This window comes from Dasypus novemcinctus, chromosome 13 (assembly GCF_030445035.2).
Source record: "Dasypus novemcinctus isolate mDasNov1 chromosome 13, mDasNov1.1.hap2, whole genome shotgun sequence".
NCBI lineage: Eukaryota > Metazoa > Chordata > Mammalia > Cingulata > Dasypodidae > Dasypus > Dasypus novemcinctus.
Window position 1 is genome coordinate 89,786,695 of NC_080685.1, and position 15,952 is coordinate 89,802,646.

Here is a 15,952-nt window from a genome sequence, read left to right on the forward strand (position 1 = left end):
AAGTCCCACCCTTTCTCCTACTGCCCCTGCCCCATTCTTAAGGGGGAGAAGTTGATGACTCTGGAGTGGCCCTGACAGGAGGGTGGGAGGCACGGACGGGGGCTTGGGTCTTACCTGCAGGATGACACTGTCTGGCTGGTGGAAATTAGGTGCACTCCAACGGGCACTGGGGTTTTCCTGTGTTGCTGGCCACAAGCCCAGAAGCTTCCGGCCACAGGTCAGAACTCTAAGGAGGGTGGAGAGTGGAATGAGCCGACAAAAGAAATTCAGCTAAGCAGATGTTCTCCCTCTTGCTCCCCCTATCCAAAAATCTACCTTTTCTGTTTGAAGCCACCACCCAACTCCTATCTCTCTGGTTCTCCCCACAGACCTTAGCCTTTTCCTTCTTCAGAGTTCGCTATAAAAGGTCACTCCCTCCAGGAAGCCCTCTGGAGCTAACTATACCTGGACTGGATCCCGGCTGACCTGGTGGCAGGGATGCCTTCAGCAGGTAGAAAGGCTGGGGGAGATGACCTCTAAGGCCCTGCCAGTGATAAGCCCAGATGATGAGCTACTGCCTTCTCATGCCCCTGCTTTGGCCCCTTCCACCAGGGCTGGGACCTCTGGACTCTGTTAGACCCACCTGGCCAGCCCTCCTGAGGGCCCGTACAGGAGCTGGGACCCTCTATCCATCCCCCTCCTTCCCTTCCGAGAACAAGAAGCTGCTGCCCTGGGGCCCACGTACTGCCTGAAGTTGAAGAGGGGGGTGGTGACCCAGCCCAGGGCTTCGGGAGCCCGCCGCTGCCTGTTGGCCTCCGAGGAGCCCCCGGGCGGGGGCACAGGCACAGCATAGAGAGTGGCACACAGCAGGGTCTCCCGAGGCAGCCGGTTCACCTGCACCGGGAAGCAGATCCTAGAGAGGACAGGGAACCAAATCAGGAGGGGCGGCCCCTGGGCAGGCCGCCCAAGAGGCTGAGTCCTTGGCCTGGCTCCTAGGCTGTCAGATGTGTTCCCTGGGGGAAGCCTTCTTGCACAACCAGGACAGTCCCCAAACTGTAGGTGAAACCTGCCCTGGATTCTTCCAGAAGCACAGGACGGACCCTTGGCAAGACCCTCCGGAGAGGGAAACAGACGGGCCTGCTTTTGAGGTTGCCTGCAGTGGCCAGAAGGAACCTGATTAGCCAGGTCGGAGGACAGGTGACGGCATGTCCCAGGCTGTAAGGTAAGCTCTTTTCTCGTCCTAGGATTTCTGGGCAGGATCACCAAGGAGCTGCCCGAGTGGCCTTTTGTCCTCCTTCTCCCTGCGCCCCTCCCGTCCCTCCCCCACTTCCTGTTGCTGGGAGAACCCAGGAAGCAGCACCGTGTTCTGTCCTCAGTTCACCACCACCACCCCCTCCCACCTGCCTGTCCTCTCACCTCCCCTTCTTCTCCTAGTCCCAGGGCACAAGATGGTTTGTTTTCACCCCCAAACATTTTCAGAGCCAAAGGGATAGAGAAAAGGGGCTTCTCAAAAGTCCCCAAGTGGTAAGAAAGCAAACTGGTGGAGCCCCCAGTACGGAGACACGAAAGCACTGGCCACAGCCCTGAGCCCAGAGGTTCTCTCCCAGGCTCCCCGGCCTGAACCACGCCCAGCCACTCCCGGGAGTTCAGGATAAGGAGCCAGGGTGGGGTGAGGTAGAGCGGGGAGGGGAGCTGCGGAAAGAGAGGGAGGACCCGCATTACCTTTCGGGGAAGCTATCCCCGGGCCAGAGTCCACACTGCCACACCCGCCCGGCCAGCCCAGAGCAGCTTCCCTGCCAGAGGGCACAGCGGGCAGCTCGGCTACCCCAAGGTCAGCAGATTCGTGATAAAGCAGCCTCCCTCCACCGCCGCCCCTCACTCCTCCAGGGAAATCTCCGCCTGAGCAGGGCACTGCTTAGGCCCAGCTGCCTCCACCCTGGGGGCCCCCAGCTATAATTAGGGCCCCTCACCAGCCAGCGGCCAGGCCAGGCCCAGACTTGGCCAGGGTGGCAGAGAGCGGCTGCTGGGCCTATTTTGAGAGTTAGCTGATCCCTGTAGGTTGCAGTAGTTGAAAGAATCAGCTGATCCCATAGCAAAGGGGAGGGGGGGGCTGGTCCCGACCCCTTTCTTTTCATCTGAGAAGGAAGATGCTCCGTGTCTGGGGGAAAAGGGGAGCAAGGAGACTTTCTAACTGAAACCATCACCCCTAAAACCAGCCAGGGCCCCTTCTCCTCAGTCCTTGAATCATCTGGTACCCCGAAACCTCCCCCACAGACTTGCACTTGGGGGTCAGTCAGGATAACTGCTATGTTGGCTGCAACTCAGAACTTCATCCCTGCCTAAGAAACCTCTCTCCTTCCCTCAATATCACATCACTGGGGCTGCCTCTTCCAGGAAGGGTTCCTGGAATGATGGGTCCAGTCCTAGTTCTGCCGCTACAGCCTTGGGCAACGTGCATCTGTACACCTCAGTTTCCTCATCAGTGAAAAGGGGAAAAGAAATTCACTTGTGTGATGTCTGTAGCATATATATATTTGTGTGTGTGTGTGGTGCTATGTACTTTTTGACATATGACACTGTGGTTACTGCAACGAAACTGGGCTAGACAGCGTTTTCCTGCACAAACATCTCTGTGTATCAGTGACTACATCAATCACCTGGAACAGAGAAACCAGAACTGAGAGGGCTCCCCCAGCTAATAATAATATGAGTAACGAGCCAAGGAAGCAAGCACAAATCAGGTGCCAGGCACCACGCCAAGTACTTTACTTGCAAGGTCCTAACTGCTCCTCAAACAATCCTGTAGGGTGGGTCCCTTTATCCTGTCCATTTGAAGTTAAATAACCTGCCCCAAGTCACACCATCAGGAAGGAGGGGAAGAAGGCTGGACCTTCTCCCAAATGCCTCGGTCTTGACCACAGAGGGCATGTGGATGGGGAGTGCTGAGATGGTGCCCTCCACGAGGTCCTAGGCAGGGGACTTTGGAATCCAGGTAGAGATTTCAGACAGGGAGCAGAACGGGACATCTGTCCTCAGTTCACCACCACCACCCCCTCCCACCAATCCTCCCACCTGCCTGTCCTCTCACCCGCCTCTTCTTATAGCCCCAGGGCACAAGATGGTTGGTTCTCACCCTCAAATATTTTCATAGCCAAAGGGAGAGAGGGAAGGGGCTTCTCAAAGTCCCCAAGGAGAAAGAAAGCAGGAAGGCTGGGGTGGGATGGGGCCTGTACTGGATAGGCAAGCCCCGCTGCTTCTAGTTCTCTGATGCTCAATGGGGAAAGGCTAGAAGGCAGGGGTTCTTAGCCTTTTTTGTTCCATGGACCCCTTTGCCAGTCAGGGGAAAACCACAGACCCCTTACGAAGTCCCCACTATACTGTGTATTATTTAATAAATATATCACAGGTCCCCACAAGAATAATGTTGGTTTGTTTTAATTTAAATTCAAGCGCACGGACCCCTTAAGAACCTCTGCTCTAAGGTTAATTTTTCTGGGTCCACCTGGGCTGGAGCACCCTTTCCCTTGGCAGCTAGCAGTAACCAAGGCCAGAGAACCCCAGAGAGATGGTAAAACTCAAAGGCCATTGATTGCAGCCATCCTCGGCCCCCAAAGTTGTCCGAGCAAGGACTTTTATTTACACCTCTAAGAATCGCATAAAATAGGAAGGACAGGAGAAAGGGTGTGAGTTCCCCGGTTGACAATCTGCACAGGGGCCCGCCCCTCAGCCTTTGCACAGACCTGCCTCAGTATCCTCACCTTCCCCGAGGACCCCCCCAGCCTCTTTAATTTACACACCAAACATTTAAGTTGCAGGTCTATGCTGCAAAGGAGGAGTCAGCTACACCCTTAGTGTCAGTGGATAGACGGCACACAAGTTTTCTGGCTGTCTCTGGAAGGAGGATGCAGCTCAGCACAGACCAGGCCCGGGGCAGGCAAGCAGCTGCAGTGCTGCCATTCACACAGCCTCTCCCCATTTCCTTCCTGCTCTGTTGGCTGGCTCCCACCTTATCAACACCAAATGATCACAGTTAGTAACTGATGGCCAATACTACCTTGCGCTTATGGTTTCCTATTTCTAGTCTGCCTATCTCATTTCAGTGCCACATTGTCCTCTGAATTAAACCAATACCGCGACTTCACATTTTAGGAAATGAAGCACAGAAAGGTTAGAGAGAATCCAGCCTTAAAGACTGAGCTAGAAATAGGGCCTTAGTCCTACGGCGCCCAGCCCATTATTTTACCCCTAGACACCCCTTCCTTCCCTCTCTAAAAGGGAGAAAGCACAGTCCCCTTTCCCGATTCTGTGGAAAATTTGGGAATAAAGGAGAGGATGAGAACCCCTCAAACTATGTAAACTTTTTAAGGAAGGCAATATCAAAAAAATGAATTATTATTAAAATGAACAACTAAAGGAAAAGAACCTTTATGGCTATTTCTCATTAGATCCTCAGAATTTGAGTGGTAGAAATTATACATGTCCCCATTTAAGAGCCAGGGAGATGGAGACTCAAGAAGTTGAGTGACTTGTCTGGTTGGAGTTAGTGATGGAGCCTGGTCAGCCAGACATGGGCCCCTCATCCCAGTCTGGTTATTTGGCTCCAAGGGCATACACAAGTCAGGTTAGTAGGTCTACAAAGCTGGGCACAGAGCCCAAGGGAATGGCTTACTGCTGGTCCCAGACGATGAGGTGGAAGAGGTACTTATAGAAGTGAGCCCTGCGGGTCTGCAGGGGGCTGCACAGCTCCTTGCCGCCGTGGCTGAGGGAGCAGGAGAGGTAGAAATCTTCATAGCTGCCAGAGGAAAGGAGCAGGTCAGGGCACCCAGCACCCAAGCCTGATCACAGCCACCCAAACCAATGCGCCCCCCTAACACCAAACGCTCATTCCCCTGGTACAACGCCTCTCAGTCTCTGGGGGCTGTAACATGGGATCCGGGATCAGGAGAGCTAAGTTGGATTTAAGCAAGTATGCCTGGAGAGAAGCAACTCAGCCTGCATCCCTCTGCTCTGTTTCAGAGTCCACGCTGGGCCCCCTCGTTGTTTTTCCTTCTTCACCAAGCACAAGCCATTGGTCCCCTCTTACAGTCAGCTCCTCTTGCCAGGCCAGCCCATCGGGTGTCCCCATGCATGCACATGTGTGTATGTGCGTGTGCACGCGTGTGCATGTCCGTGCATACGCGCAAGGAGGGTGGGGGAGGGAAACGACATATGCCTACATGAATGCCAGCACACAGGGGTCCCTGGGGCTTGTGACAGGTGCCTGACAGAAGAGGTCAGAGAAGGCCCCGGTTTCCCAGGCTGCCTCCTTTGTGCTCAGCCAATCGCCCAGAGGAATACATTAAGTGAGGAACAAAGAAGGAGGCCAAGGGAGGGGAAGGAAGGAGGGAAGGGGCAGGGGTGGGGTCCGGGGCTTACTCCTCCAGACCTCGGTTGCTGAGGACCCTGCAGAGTTGCTGAGGATTACCAAACGAAGGGCCCCAGACAAAGGGTCACCTCCCACCTCCCGCCCCTCCCATTGTGCGCCTGCAGGGGAGTGCAGTCATTGGCCATGGGGCATGCGGCTCTATCTGGGAAAGGGCCATCTGTCGTTCAGCTGGCCTTGGATCCAGAGGGGGCTGGGATCCGTGCAGCCAGCACTGAGAGGGGAATGGGAGGTCTGAACACAGCCGCCCCTCCTCCATCTCCTAGGGGACCCTCTCTCTTTTCCCCGGAGGTCCCGGCCCAGGTCCCCCTCAGGCACTTGGCTCACCCCCCACGGCAAGCCACAGCGCACCACAACGCACACATCCTCAAGACTGGGGACAGTGCCACACGCAGACAGGAGAGGCGTCCTCTATCAGAAAGTCGAGAGGCCACGCAGCCCCCGGCCTACCTGGTGGCCCAGGTGATGGGGATGCGGTGGGTGGCATAGACAGTGAAGGCCAGGGGCCCGGAGAAATGGCAGGCCTCCTGGACCAGATCGTGCTTGCGGCTCCCGTGCACGGCTGTCTGGAAGTCTGCGTTGAACGTGTTGCAGTACAGCTCCACCAGGTCCAGGATGGCAGCCGTCAGGGCTTCCACAACTTTCTCTGTGAAAGGAGGGGTCGGAAGGAACACGGTGAGGAGGCGCCACAAGCCCCATCTCGTTGCCATGGCACTGGCTGGAAAGGGCGAGACTAGGACAGTGGTTCCCAAACGCCAGTCAGTATCTAATATCCATGACAGAGTTCACTCATCTGTGCTGAAATGTCAGGAGTTTTCATAAAGTGATAGCTGCTCAATTTTAAACACTGTCTTTAGTTTTATGTTTTGCTACTTAGTATTCAAAAGTCCTTTTTTAAAAGGAAATTATGGTGACAATAACTCCAATGAGAAGCTGGCAATTCTACGGTAGACCCAAAATTAGTTTGGGGGGACTTTTTTTTTTTTGGTCCCTGAAATCCCGAAGACTGGGACTTAAGCATCCCAGGATGAGGGCTTTACAGAGCAAGGTTTTGCTTGAAAGACTCGCTGCCCTCACCTCAACCTCATCCACACCCCTCAGGGACACTACAAGGGACAATCAGTAAAAATAATGAGAAAACTGTGGAAAGAAATGTGCTCCCCAGCTGTGCGCACGCCCCAGATAGGAAGGCACGCGCACGCACGCACACACACGTGCACGCAAGCGTGGATGCGTAAATCGAGGGGGCCGAGGAGGGGAAGGAATCTGGGCAGGGACGGCAATTTTCAGTTGCCCTTGCTGGACAAAGACGGAAAGCAGTTCCCTTACCTCGGTTTTCCCTCACAGCTAAGACGCTGGGATCCTGTGGGGAAAAAAGAAGAGGGTGGGAGCTTCAGGGCTGAAAGGAGGGCTGTCCACAGCTGCGCTCATCTGGATCAGACTGGGCTGAAATCTGAGGAGCAGAGTCCCCAGGGAGGGCAGCATGTTGGTTTGTAGCAGATCTGAGTGGTGGCCAGATGGAGCCAGATGCTGGATAGCATCATCGTGCCTACCCGAATGACAGCCCAATGCTCAGGCCACTTTGCACCAGATGGGGTTCGTGGCCCACGGCGCCCATCACACTGTCTGTGGAGCACACAGTGGAACCCCTGCTCCAAGAGGGGAGGAGGAACCCCTGCCTGGGGCTCTTTTCCTCCATGGTTTGGTTTTGCACCTCCCGCAAAGCCTCAGTGATTGTAAGCAAGCCTGCGCTGGCCTGGGCTCACCCAGTCTGTCCCAGGGGGCAGAGCCTCACCAGCGCTCACCCTCACAAAGAGGGGACACATTTGTCATCTATCCTCCAAGAGCTCATCCAGTTAAGCTGTCTAAATGGAAAAGATGGAGGTGTCACTGCGGCAGTTTAGTATTATTTATGAATTCCAGAAATAGATATTGGATTATGTTTGTGAACTGGTCTTTTCCTCTGGGCAGATTAGATTATATTGGATTCAGAGATTTCACTTCTACTTGATTAAATAATGATTGGGGCTTTGATTGGGCCACGTCAGTGGGATGTTGAGTCCCCACCCTCAACAAAGAAACTGCAGCAAAGGGAGGTTGGAGTTTTGATCCTGGAGCCTGGGAAGTAAATACATAGAGAAGCAGATAATGTGAGGAAGGAAAGAAGGCTCACTTGGACACAGCAGAGGCCCTGGGAAGAGAGACGAGCTGTTTGCCTGAGTCTACAGCTGGCCTTGTGGAGAAAGCAGAAGAGCTGAGCCCGAAGAGAAACCAACCCCAGGAAGAGAGGAACCCAGGAAGAGAGGAACCCAGGAAGCCTGAACCCTCGTAGACATCGGCAGCCAGCCACCTTGCTCCAACACGTGGCAAAAGACTTTGGTAAGGGAAGTATGCTTTATGGCCTGGTATCTGTAAGCTCCTACCCCAAATAAATACCCTTTATAAAAGCCAACAGATTTCTGGTATTTTGCATCAGTACCTCTTTGGCTGACAAATCCAGTCGCTAAGAGCCCTCTTGGTGAGTGGATGCCTAATCACTCCAGCACAGAGCTGAGCGTTCAGTTACTCCTTCCCCGTGCCAGTGCCCTGGGTGGGCCCCTTTACCTTCTGAATCTTAGGCTGCATGCGGGAGGGGCAGGGGGGCAGCTGGTTGAGTGCGTTGGTGATCTCAGGGGTTTCCACGGCGGCTAGGGCATTGCAGATGGCCTTGACAGACTGGACCACCCTGTCGGCCTTCAGCGGGAAGTCCCCCTGTGGGAGGTGGCACACTGAAGTTAGAGGGTTCCAGCTCTCAGCCTCCCAATCCCCACAGTCTTCGAAGGAGAGGTGAGGATAATAGGGGCTCCAGACTCTCAGTCATATCCTGTGGAATCCATGCTTTATTTTCAAACATCCAGCACCAGCAAACACTCTCTCCCACTGAGTTAAATGGCCATGCCAATGGCCCCCAGCTCTCCTTTCAGCTACCACCACCCCTTCCACTGGAGTCTCCTCTTATCTCCAGCCTTCCTCTGTCTACTTACGGCAAATGCCTCTGGGCTCTCCCCCAGGGACACTGTTTCAAGTAAACCAGTCTCTAGGTATAGAGAGGAGGACAAAGACACCATACTGAGGCCCGACTTGCCCACGCAGCCTCAGTTCTCATAACTTTCACCATAAAATTTCCAGACAAATCTCATCTCTGTTCCACAGACATCCAATACTCTGCATTGTGGCTCCTGGAGTTTTCTTATTTTGAATTCCCCCATCTGCCCTGCCTTTATTATCTGTATAAATTTAAATCATGTGGGAAGTGGATTTGGCTCAACTGATAGAGCATCTGCCTACCACACAGGAGGTCCAGGGTTCAAACCCAGGGCCTCCTGACCAGTGTGGTGAGCTGGCCCACATGCAGTGCTGATGCGCGCAAGGAGTGCCATGCCATGTAGGGGTCTCCCCTGCATAGGGGAGCCGCATGCGTAAGGAGTGTGCCCCTCAAGGAGAGCCACGCACGCAAAAAAAAAGTGCACCCTGCCCAGGAGTGGTGCCGCACACAGGAAGAGCTGACACAACAAGATGACGCAACAAAAAGAAACACAGATTCCCAGTGCTGCTGATAAGGATAGAAGCGGTCACAGAAGAACACATAGCAAATGGACAGAGAGTAGACAATGGGGGTGGGGGGAGGGGGGGAGAAGAGGAGAGAAATTTAAAAAACAAAGTAAAAAAATTTAAATCGTGGGCCAGCTAAATTTTTATGTTCTCCACCATGCTTTTCCTGAACGCTTTAGCCCTGGACAATCCCCCTTCTCTCATACCCTCCAAGAGTCCTAATTAACTCAGTGCCATCTTGTTCTATCAATTAAAAACTCAATGTTATGATTCCAGTTTTTCTAATAAGAACACAAGCTCTCTGAAGGTTAAGACTATTCCTAGACTTCTCTACTCCAAGCAGCATCGGGCCAGATTGGCACAGAATAGATGTTCAGAAACTCTCCCCTCACAACCATAAAGATTCAAGCAGAGGGCTGCTACAGAAGGGATTCCAGCAGTGGGTAGACGGTTGAACTTGATGTAACCCTGATTCCCCAAAAGGAGAGAGTCTACGACCACCCATTAAATGGATCAGTAAGACAGGGATTGTTTTTGAAGACAACGGATTTTCTTTACTTACAAAACATTTGGGGCAAATGTTTATTCTGGCAGTTTTGAGGCTTAAGACTCCAGGTGAATCCTACTGGGAGCTGTGCTCCTTGCTTTAAGTGATGAGTGTCCTGCCCAGCCCTACATTTGGGAACCGCCACCACCAGATGATGGGGGGACACCAGCACACCCCTCTCACATCAGAGCTCATGGTTTGTACACTCCAATGCACATTCAAGTACAGCAGCTGGCGAGACAACGCTAGAGGACTAGCCTTGGAGACACCCTGCTCCAGAAACAGGGTTCAGGGCATGGTTTTTGACCAACTGCTTCTACAGAGGAGCAGAAACCCCTTCTACAAACTTGTCAATTGCCCAACAGCTGGCAATCTTGATTCATCCATGAATTAGGCCAAAGCCAACAAGTGCTCTGCTGACAAATTTTCAGTATCTACTTCAGGTCCTGTTAGAGGGCTGATCCCAGAGGACTGGGGGAGAGAAGGCACTTTTGCCAGCTGGGCCAGCACCCAGGATTCATACTCACATCAGCCAGCAGGAATGCATCCACCTCATTGTGGTAAGTGTCAAACAGAAGACTCAGAGCCTGCCTGGGGAGTCGGGGGCAGAGAAAATCATCACTGGAGAGGTCAGGACAGACTCAAGGCCCTGGGGACCTATTGCCCACTCCCCACCCTAGCTCAGAAAATCAGACTCTGGCTTAAGTGGGCTCCCACTCTGTCCAGATGTCCTATGAAGAACGAAGGTGGGAAAATCCTTTCTGCTTCGCCACCTCTCACCTAGAGAATGATGGCAAAAGACTAGAGGGAAGAGATGCAACAGGCCCTGGTGCAACCTTCCTGATGAGACTCTTGGGCTCTGGCCCCTGACATGGACAAGAATCCCTTGGCCCTGGCAGAAAAGTAAGTAAGGGTATCTGCAGGACTCCCCTCCCCACTCCTCCTCTGACCTCTCCCCCGTGGCACCCTCTCTCACCTGCTGATGGTCTGTTTGACTGGCCTCTCTTGCAGATGGATGAGGTAGTTCAAGGTGGAGGGGCTCTGGTCATCATTCACCTGTGTGAGAAGTGCCCTATTCAGAGAGGGCCGGTGCCCTCACCTCACCCCGCGCTCCTCCCCCACTCCCACCCAATGTGCTTGCTCCACATCACCCTCTGCACCCTCCACCACCCCAGCTCTCAGCAACCATCAACCTCCCCCCACACACTGCACCGTTCGGGCCAGGTCGCTGCGAACGGCCTCCTGCTTCATCAGCTGTAGCCGGATGTCAATGTCAAACTTGCGGCAGTACTGGATGTACTCATGGCTGCCCAAGGCGTGCTTGCTGGAGGGGTAGAGGAACAAGACCGTTACGTCCTGGGGACGCAGTGAGAAGTGTGAGACACACCTGAGCCTTGGGGAGGGAGGAACAGGAAGAAGGTGGAGGTGAGGGTACGGGACCTATGTGCACCCCCGCCTTGGCTCTGAAAATGTGGGAGAGTTTGGGGGAAGAAATGGACCTGTCTAAAGCAAGCCACCTAATATGCTTAACCCTTGGTCCATGCAAACATTGCCTCTCCTCGGCATTTATTACCTTACTGTTATCACTGGCTCACTCCAGGGGTGGGAACCGATGGAGTGTGGGGAACAGAGGGACTTCCCCAGGGCCAGTTGTTTAAACCCCATTCTCTTGGCTCTGGTATACGGGACTGCCGTGAGGGGACAGGAAGAGTCAGCCTGAGCTCAGGCCCCGGCGTGGGAGCTCAGTGACAGCCTGCCCTCACTGTGGCCAGAAATCTCCTGCTTCCTCTGGTCACCAGTCATCCTGCTGAGGCCAGTCGGAACAATCCACCAAGATTCCAGATCTGTTATCCCCAAGCCCCAAAAAGTGTGGCTTCCCTTTCCCATGGGTCCTGCCAGCTTTTGACTAACCATATAAATCTCTACAGACTTCCTGAAAAAACCCACCTGCATGCCATTCCCACTGCTCAAGCACCCCATGTGGGACCCTCAGTTTCAGAGGAGACCCAGGGAGCATCTCTGCGATTCGAATCACACCCTAGTCAGAAAGGAAGCCCAAGGGGAGGGGCAGAGAGCAAGTCCCACTTCCAGACCAGCCTTTCAGGCCTGGGCTGGGTCCCAACAGCTGGGTAACAGAAGCCGGAAAGGGACTTCCTTCCTTAGCAGAACTGGGAATCTAGGCCAGAAAGGATGGGAGAGAAAAGAAGCAAAGCGGAGGGGCCTGTGGAGAAGCCCATGGAGGTTCCAGCCCCTGAGGCCAGTCCAGGCCCAGCCAGGCTTAGGGGGCTCTCCACATCCTCAGGGAACCTGACCTAGGCTCCAACCTGCTAAGACTGAGCTGTAGCCAAAACCTAGGGGCACAGGAGCTAGGCTTCCGGGCAGGGCCTGGTGGGAGTGTCCAGGCAGGAAGGAAGAGTGGTGGGGGTGGGGAGGTGGCAGGAAACCCAGCCCACCCCAGGGACTATCTCAAGGTTCTTATCTGAGAGCAGCCAGCATCCGGGACCGCAGCTCCCCTGGTACCAGCCCCTCCTACCAGGCAGGGCTGGGAGACCTGAGGGCTTTCTTGGGAGCTAGTGGTTCTCTGAAAGTCCCCGAGTTTCTCTTCCACTACCACATCCATGGCCCCGGGGTGGTTTGTCTTCTGCTCAATGTCTCAGGGGCCAGCACTGTGCTCCTCTGTTGGGCGGGAGAGAACCTTAGAGGGGACCTGCTTGACCTCCTCTGTGGAAGGCCTCCCTCTAGGTGCATTCAGGTTACAGTGGGGAGGCAGGGGTACAGCTGAGGACCATCAATCTTGTCCCACCTCGCCCAGAACACTCCGCCTAGACCTTGGCTTGAAGAGAACGTGGCAGGGTACCCACCACCTCTGGATTCAGGGGCTCAAGGAATAGGGAAGCTGTGAGGGAAATTACAGTATCTAATCTAGATGTCCTTCTAATATATACTGATTGCTCATTGGGTCATTCTCACAGTAAATCCTCACTACATTTTACAGAGGACACTCAGGGTTAGGGTTTCACAACCAGTAAGTGGCAAGCCAGAATTTAAACCAGCTGTGCCGGTGTGTCCAGGGAGCTCAAATTCAGCCACTAGGCTCCATCATCCCCATTTAACAGTGGTAGGCTGCCTGTGGCCCTTTGCCAGGACACCCTGCATCCAGGACCCCTCAGAGTCCGGCAGAGAGAAGCACATTAACAAGGACCATACGGAATATGTTAGACGGGTGCATCCTGGAGTTAATACCATGCAAGGCCCTGCCCCTTTCCTTTCCCCTCAGCTTCCTAGATGAGGACCCAGAGGCCAGAAAGAGCCCGCAGGAGTGAATCCACAGGCCTGATTGCCCAGCCTGTGCTCTAACCACAGATCAAGCATCTTTGTATCTAGAACAGGAAGTAAGAGAAAGCAAGAGGGCCCTAGGCCTCCCTTCTCTCCACTCCCATGGCCAGCTTTCTCCAAGTGGCCAGAGGTTGTGGTTGGGAAAGAAAGCAGGTCTTCTCATCTGTGTTGAGCCAGCCACCCAGGCTGCACCGCCTGAGAGGAGATTCGCCTCTGACTCTTCCCCTGCCTCCCCTCCACCCTAGCACTGCCGAGCACCAGGGCAGTGGAAAGCGGATTGCCTCAGCGGCTCCACATCAGACTTTCCAGGGAGGCTGCTTACTGCAGAGGGCATTGGATGCAGAGGAGTTGGAGGCAAGCCTTTGGTGAGAGGATAACCAGCTGCGCATGCCAGCTGGGGGGAAAGGCTTATTGGCAGGGGACAGGGGAAGAGGGAGCAGCTGTAATTTCTCCCCTATCATTCTGTGAGTTTTGCCCAGTCTCTCTTCTGCCCCTGGCCAGATCATCTAGAGCAAGTAAGACAACCCCATGTGGCTCTATTTTCCCCCAAACTCGCCCATCTCTCCATACGCAGAAGCTTGGAAGCAGAAAGACCTAGTCTTTGCTTAATCCCAGCCTCAAGCTCCTTCCACAGCAGATTTGGCCCAGGAAGCTGGCCAGCCCTGCTGGAAGACTGAGCTTCTGGGGAAAGTGCGACGTGGCTGAGAATGTGCCCAGAAGGCAGGAATCCTGGCTGTGGGCTTGGGGTGGAGCTGCTAGCCCCAAGCTGAAGACCCTCTCAATCCCTCCACTCAGAGGCAAATGCTGCCTCCTACCCTCCTGGCCCCACCGGTTCACTCACTTCTGCAGGAACTCCTCCAGCCCACAGGGCTTTAGGACAAAGTCACCCACGTCCACATCCCTCAGGTCATCGTGGGTGTAGCACAGGGTCTGGTAGATGAGCAAGTACACAGTGGAGGAACCTGCAAGTGTGAGGCAAGGGAAAGCAACCAGGTGGGCGCCGGGCCAGGAGGGGCTTCGCATCCCCACCCTGCCGTGCGCCCTATTCCCGGCTGAGTCCTCTCCAGCACCACCACCAACCAGTAAAGCAAACAGTTTGGGGTTGGACTAAAACACTGGCCTTCAAGCCAGTCCCCAAAGGAGCTTCCCAACTGGCCCTCAGTTGGGGGACCAAGGCGAAAGGATCCTGCAGTCCAGGACAAACTCATGCCGGCCCCACCTCAAGGGGTGCTTGAACCCCAACCAACTTACAGTTGCAGGTAAAAGTAAGTGGCTCCCGCAGGCTGTCGCACAACACAGTCACCTTCAGGTTTACCTCGTCCCCAAGGTGCTCTGGGCTTGGGGTGACAGCGCTCCAGACGTATCCGGTGAGAGCATAGTCTTGAATGTCAGAGCCAGAGCGAAGGCTATGCAGGAAGAGAGGGAGAAGGGCCCTCACTGTGCCTTCAGAAGAGAGCAGTTGGAGAAGACGCCTGCCGGGGCCTCCCAACCAGAGGCCCGACGGCCCTCTGTCCACACTCTGCCTGGCCCTCTGGGCCCGCAGGTCAGGTTGGGGCAGCGGAGAAGCTCCCCTGGGAAATGGTGTCCTGGACACTTGCTACAGTTGGAAATGTTGGAGCAGAGTTGGAAGGCAGGGTTCGTTCTAAAGTGGCAGTTTCCCACATTAAGTTTATTGGAGTTTTCCCAATCCATATCCTTTCTCTTTTAGCTCAAGATAACATTCTCATCTCCCCCTGGGGTGCAGCTGCTTCTAAGGGCCACTGAAGGCCAGAGTCTAAAGTGATTTTTTTTTCCCATCCAAATTATTTTATTCTTATTTATAGTAGTTTTCTCAAATTTTAGCTTAAACAATTTCTATTCACAAAATAAGAAAAATTTGTCTGTAATACATAAAAAACTCATTTTTCTGTCCCAAAGGAAGATAAAACCATTTCTCATGAAATACATATTAACAAATACATATTAATTATGTTTCCTCTATTGGCACTCGATGCTAGAGGATTATCAATAATCTCCCGAACAGAGCACTGGATTTTAGAATTAGCTAAGGATGATCTAAAACTTCCTCTGGTAAACATTATTTTAGCCACAATTCCATTAAGCAAGTTTTTGGGTTTTTTTTTTTTAGATGAAGACAGAAGACAAAAGTAATGACATAATTCTACAAGAACACCTCTAGCCATAATCTTATTTAGGTTTATGGAAAGTACTCAACTGCATAAAATTTACAGGGAACAATGACCATATCTGAAAACAGCCACAAGGATCAAAGTGGAACATAGGACTATAATGAGCAGTCACAGAACATATTAAAAAGGTATGTATAGTTAGTCCCACTGGAACCTATAAAGGCACATTCTTACATACTGATTTATAGTTTGTATTGTACAAGTTGGCAGATATCTTTATACTTCAAAGCACAAGGAGTTGCCACTCCTGACTGAGCCCAGTATTTCAAAGCTGGGAACTCTTGGTCACAGTACAACAATACATCTGGACTATTGGCCACGATAAAGGTTTCTCCATCTTTACTGTATGGCTGATGAAAGCAGCAGTGCACAGCTTGGAAACAATCAAGACACTGTGAATCTCATCTGGCATAAAAAAGAACTTGGGATTCCTTAGATCTAACCTTGACTGTTAGATTGGGGTTTCGTTTTGTTAAAAATGTGAAACTTTCAGGATTTTAAAAAGTCTGAGAACACCTGTTGTAGGAAACCTCCCACAGCTGTGAATGGAGGCTTCTCAGGTATGGCTTTTCTTTAGTCCTCAAGAAGTTCTGAAGCAGTGACCTTCCTCCCCACCCCCCAGCCCCCTCCACAACCACTGCCCATTCTTTAACTCTTACATATCCAGCATGTGGCAAAATGCAGCAACTTCCTCATCTCTCTCCTCTGAGACCTCAAACAGCTCATGGCCATTGGCGACAGTGTGGGGCCCGGAGCCCACCTTTAAGAGAAGAGCAGCTGACTCAGTGTGCTTTCCCTCCTGGCACCCCCTCCCCAGGAGTTAGCACGGAACTCTTTTAAACTCTATGTGTGAAGACTTTCTGGCCATCCAACATTCAGGGAAAGGGG

At 53.1% G+C, this 15,952-nt stretch overlaps 1 protein-coding gene across 5 annotated transcripts in view; it reads right to left on the reverse strand.

Moving 5' to 3' along the window:
- PIK3C2B (phosphatidylinositol-4-phosphate 3-kinase catalytic subunit type 2 beta) overlaps positions 1-15,952 on the reverse strand; it is an 81,561-nt gene that overhangs the window by 32,858 nt on the left and 32,751 nt on the right. For all 5 annotated transcript variants that reach the window (XM_058275034.2, XM_004459079.5, XM_012525377.4 and 2 more), the window contains 12 exons: positions 15,724-15,824; positions 14,127-14,281; positions 13,717-13,837; positions 10,752-10,863; positions 10,516-10,595; positions 10,067-10,130; positions 8,006-8,152; positions 6,731-6,764; positions 5,852-6,047; positions 4,649-4,771; positions 725-892; positions 115-226 (listed from right to left, as the gene is read on the reverse strand). In XM_058275034.2, coding sequence (XP_058131017.1) covers positions 115-226; positions 725-892; positions 4,649-4,771; positions 5,852-6,047; positions 6,731-6,764; positions 8,006-8,152; positions 10,067-10,130; positions 10,516-10,595; positions 10,752-10,863; positions 13,717-13,837; positions 14,127-14,281; positions 15,724-15,824 — 1,413 coding nt within the window. The remainder of the gene's footprint in view (positions 1-114; positions 227-724; positions 893-4,648; positions 4,772-5,851; positions 6,048-6,730; positions 6,765-8,005; positions 8,153-10,066; positions 10,131-10,515; positions 10,596-10,751; positions 10,864-13,716; positions 13,838-14,126; positions 14,282-15,723; positions 15,825-15,952) is intronic.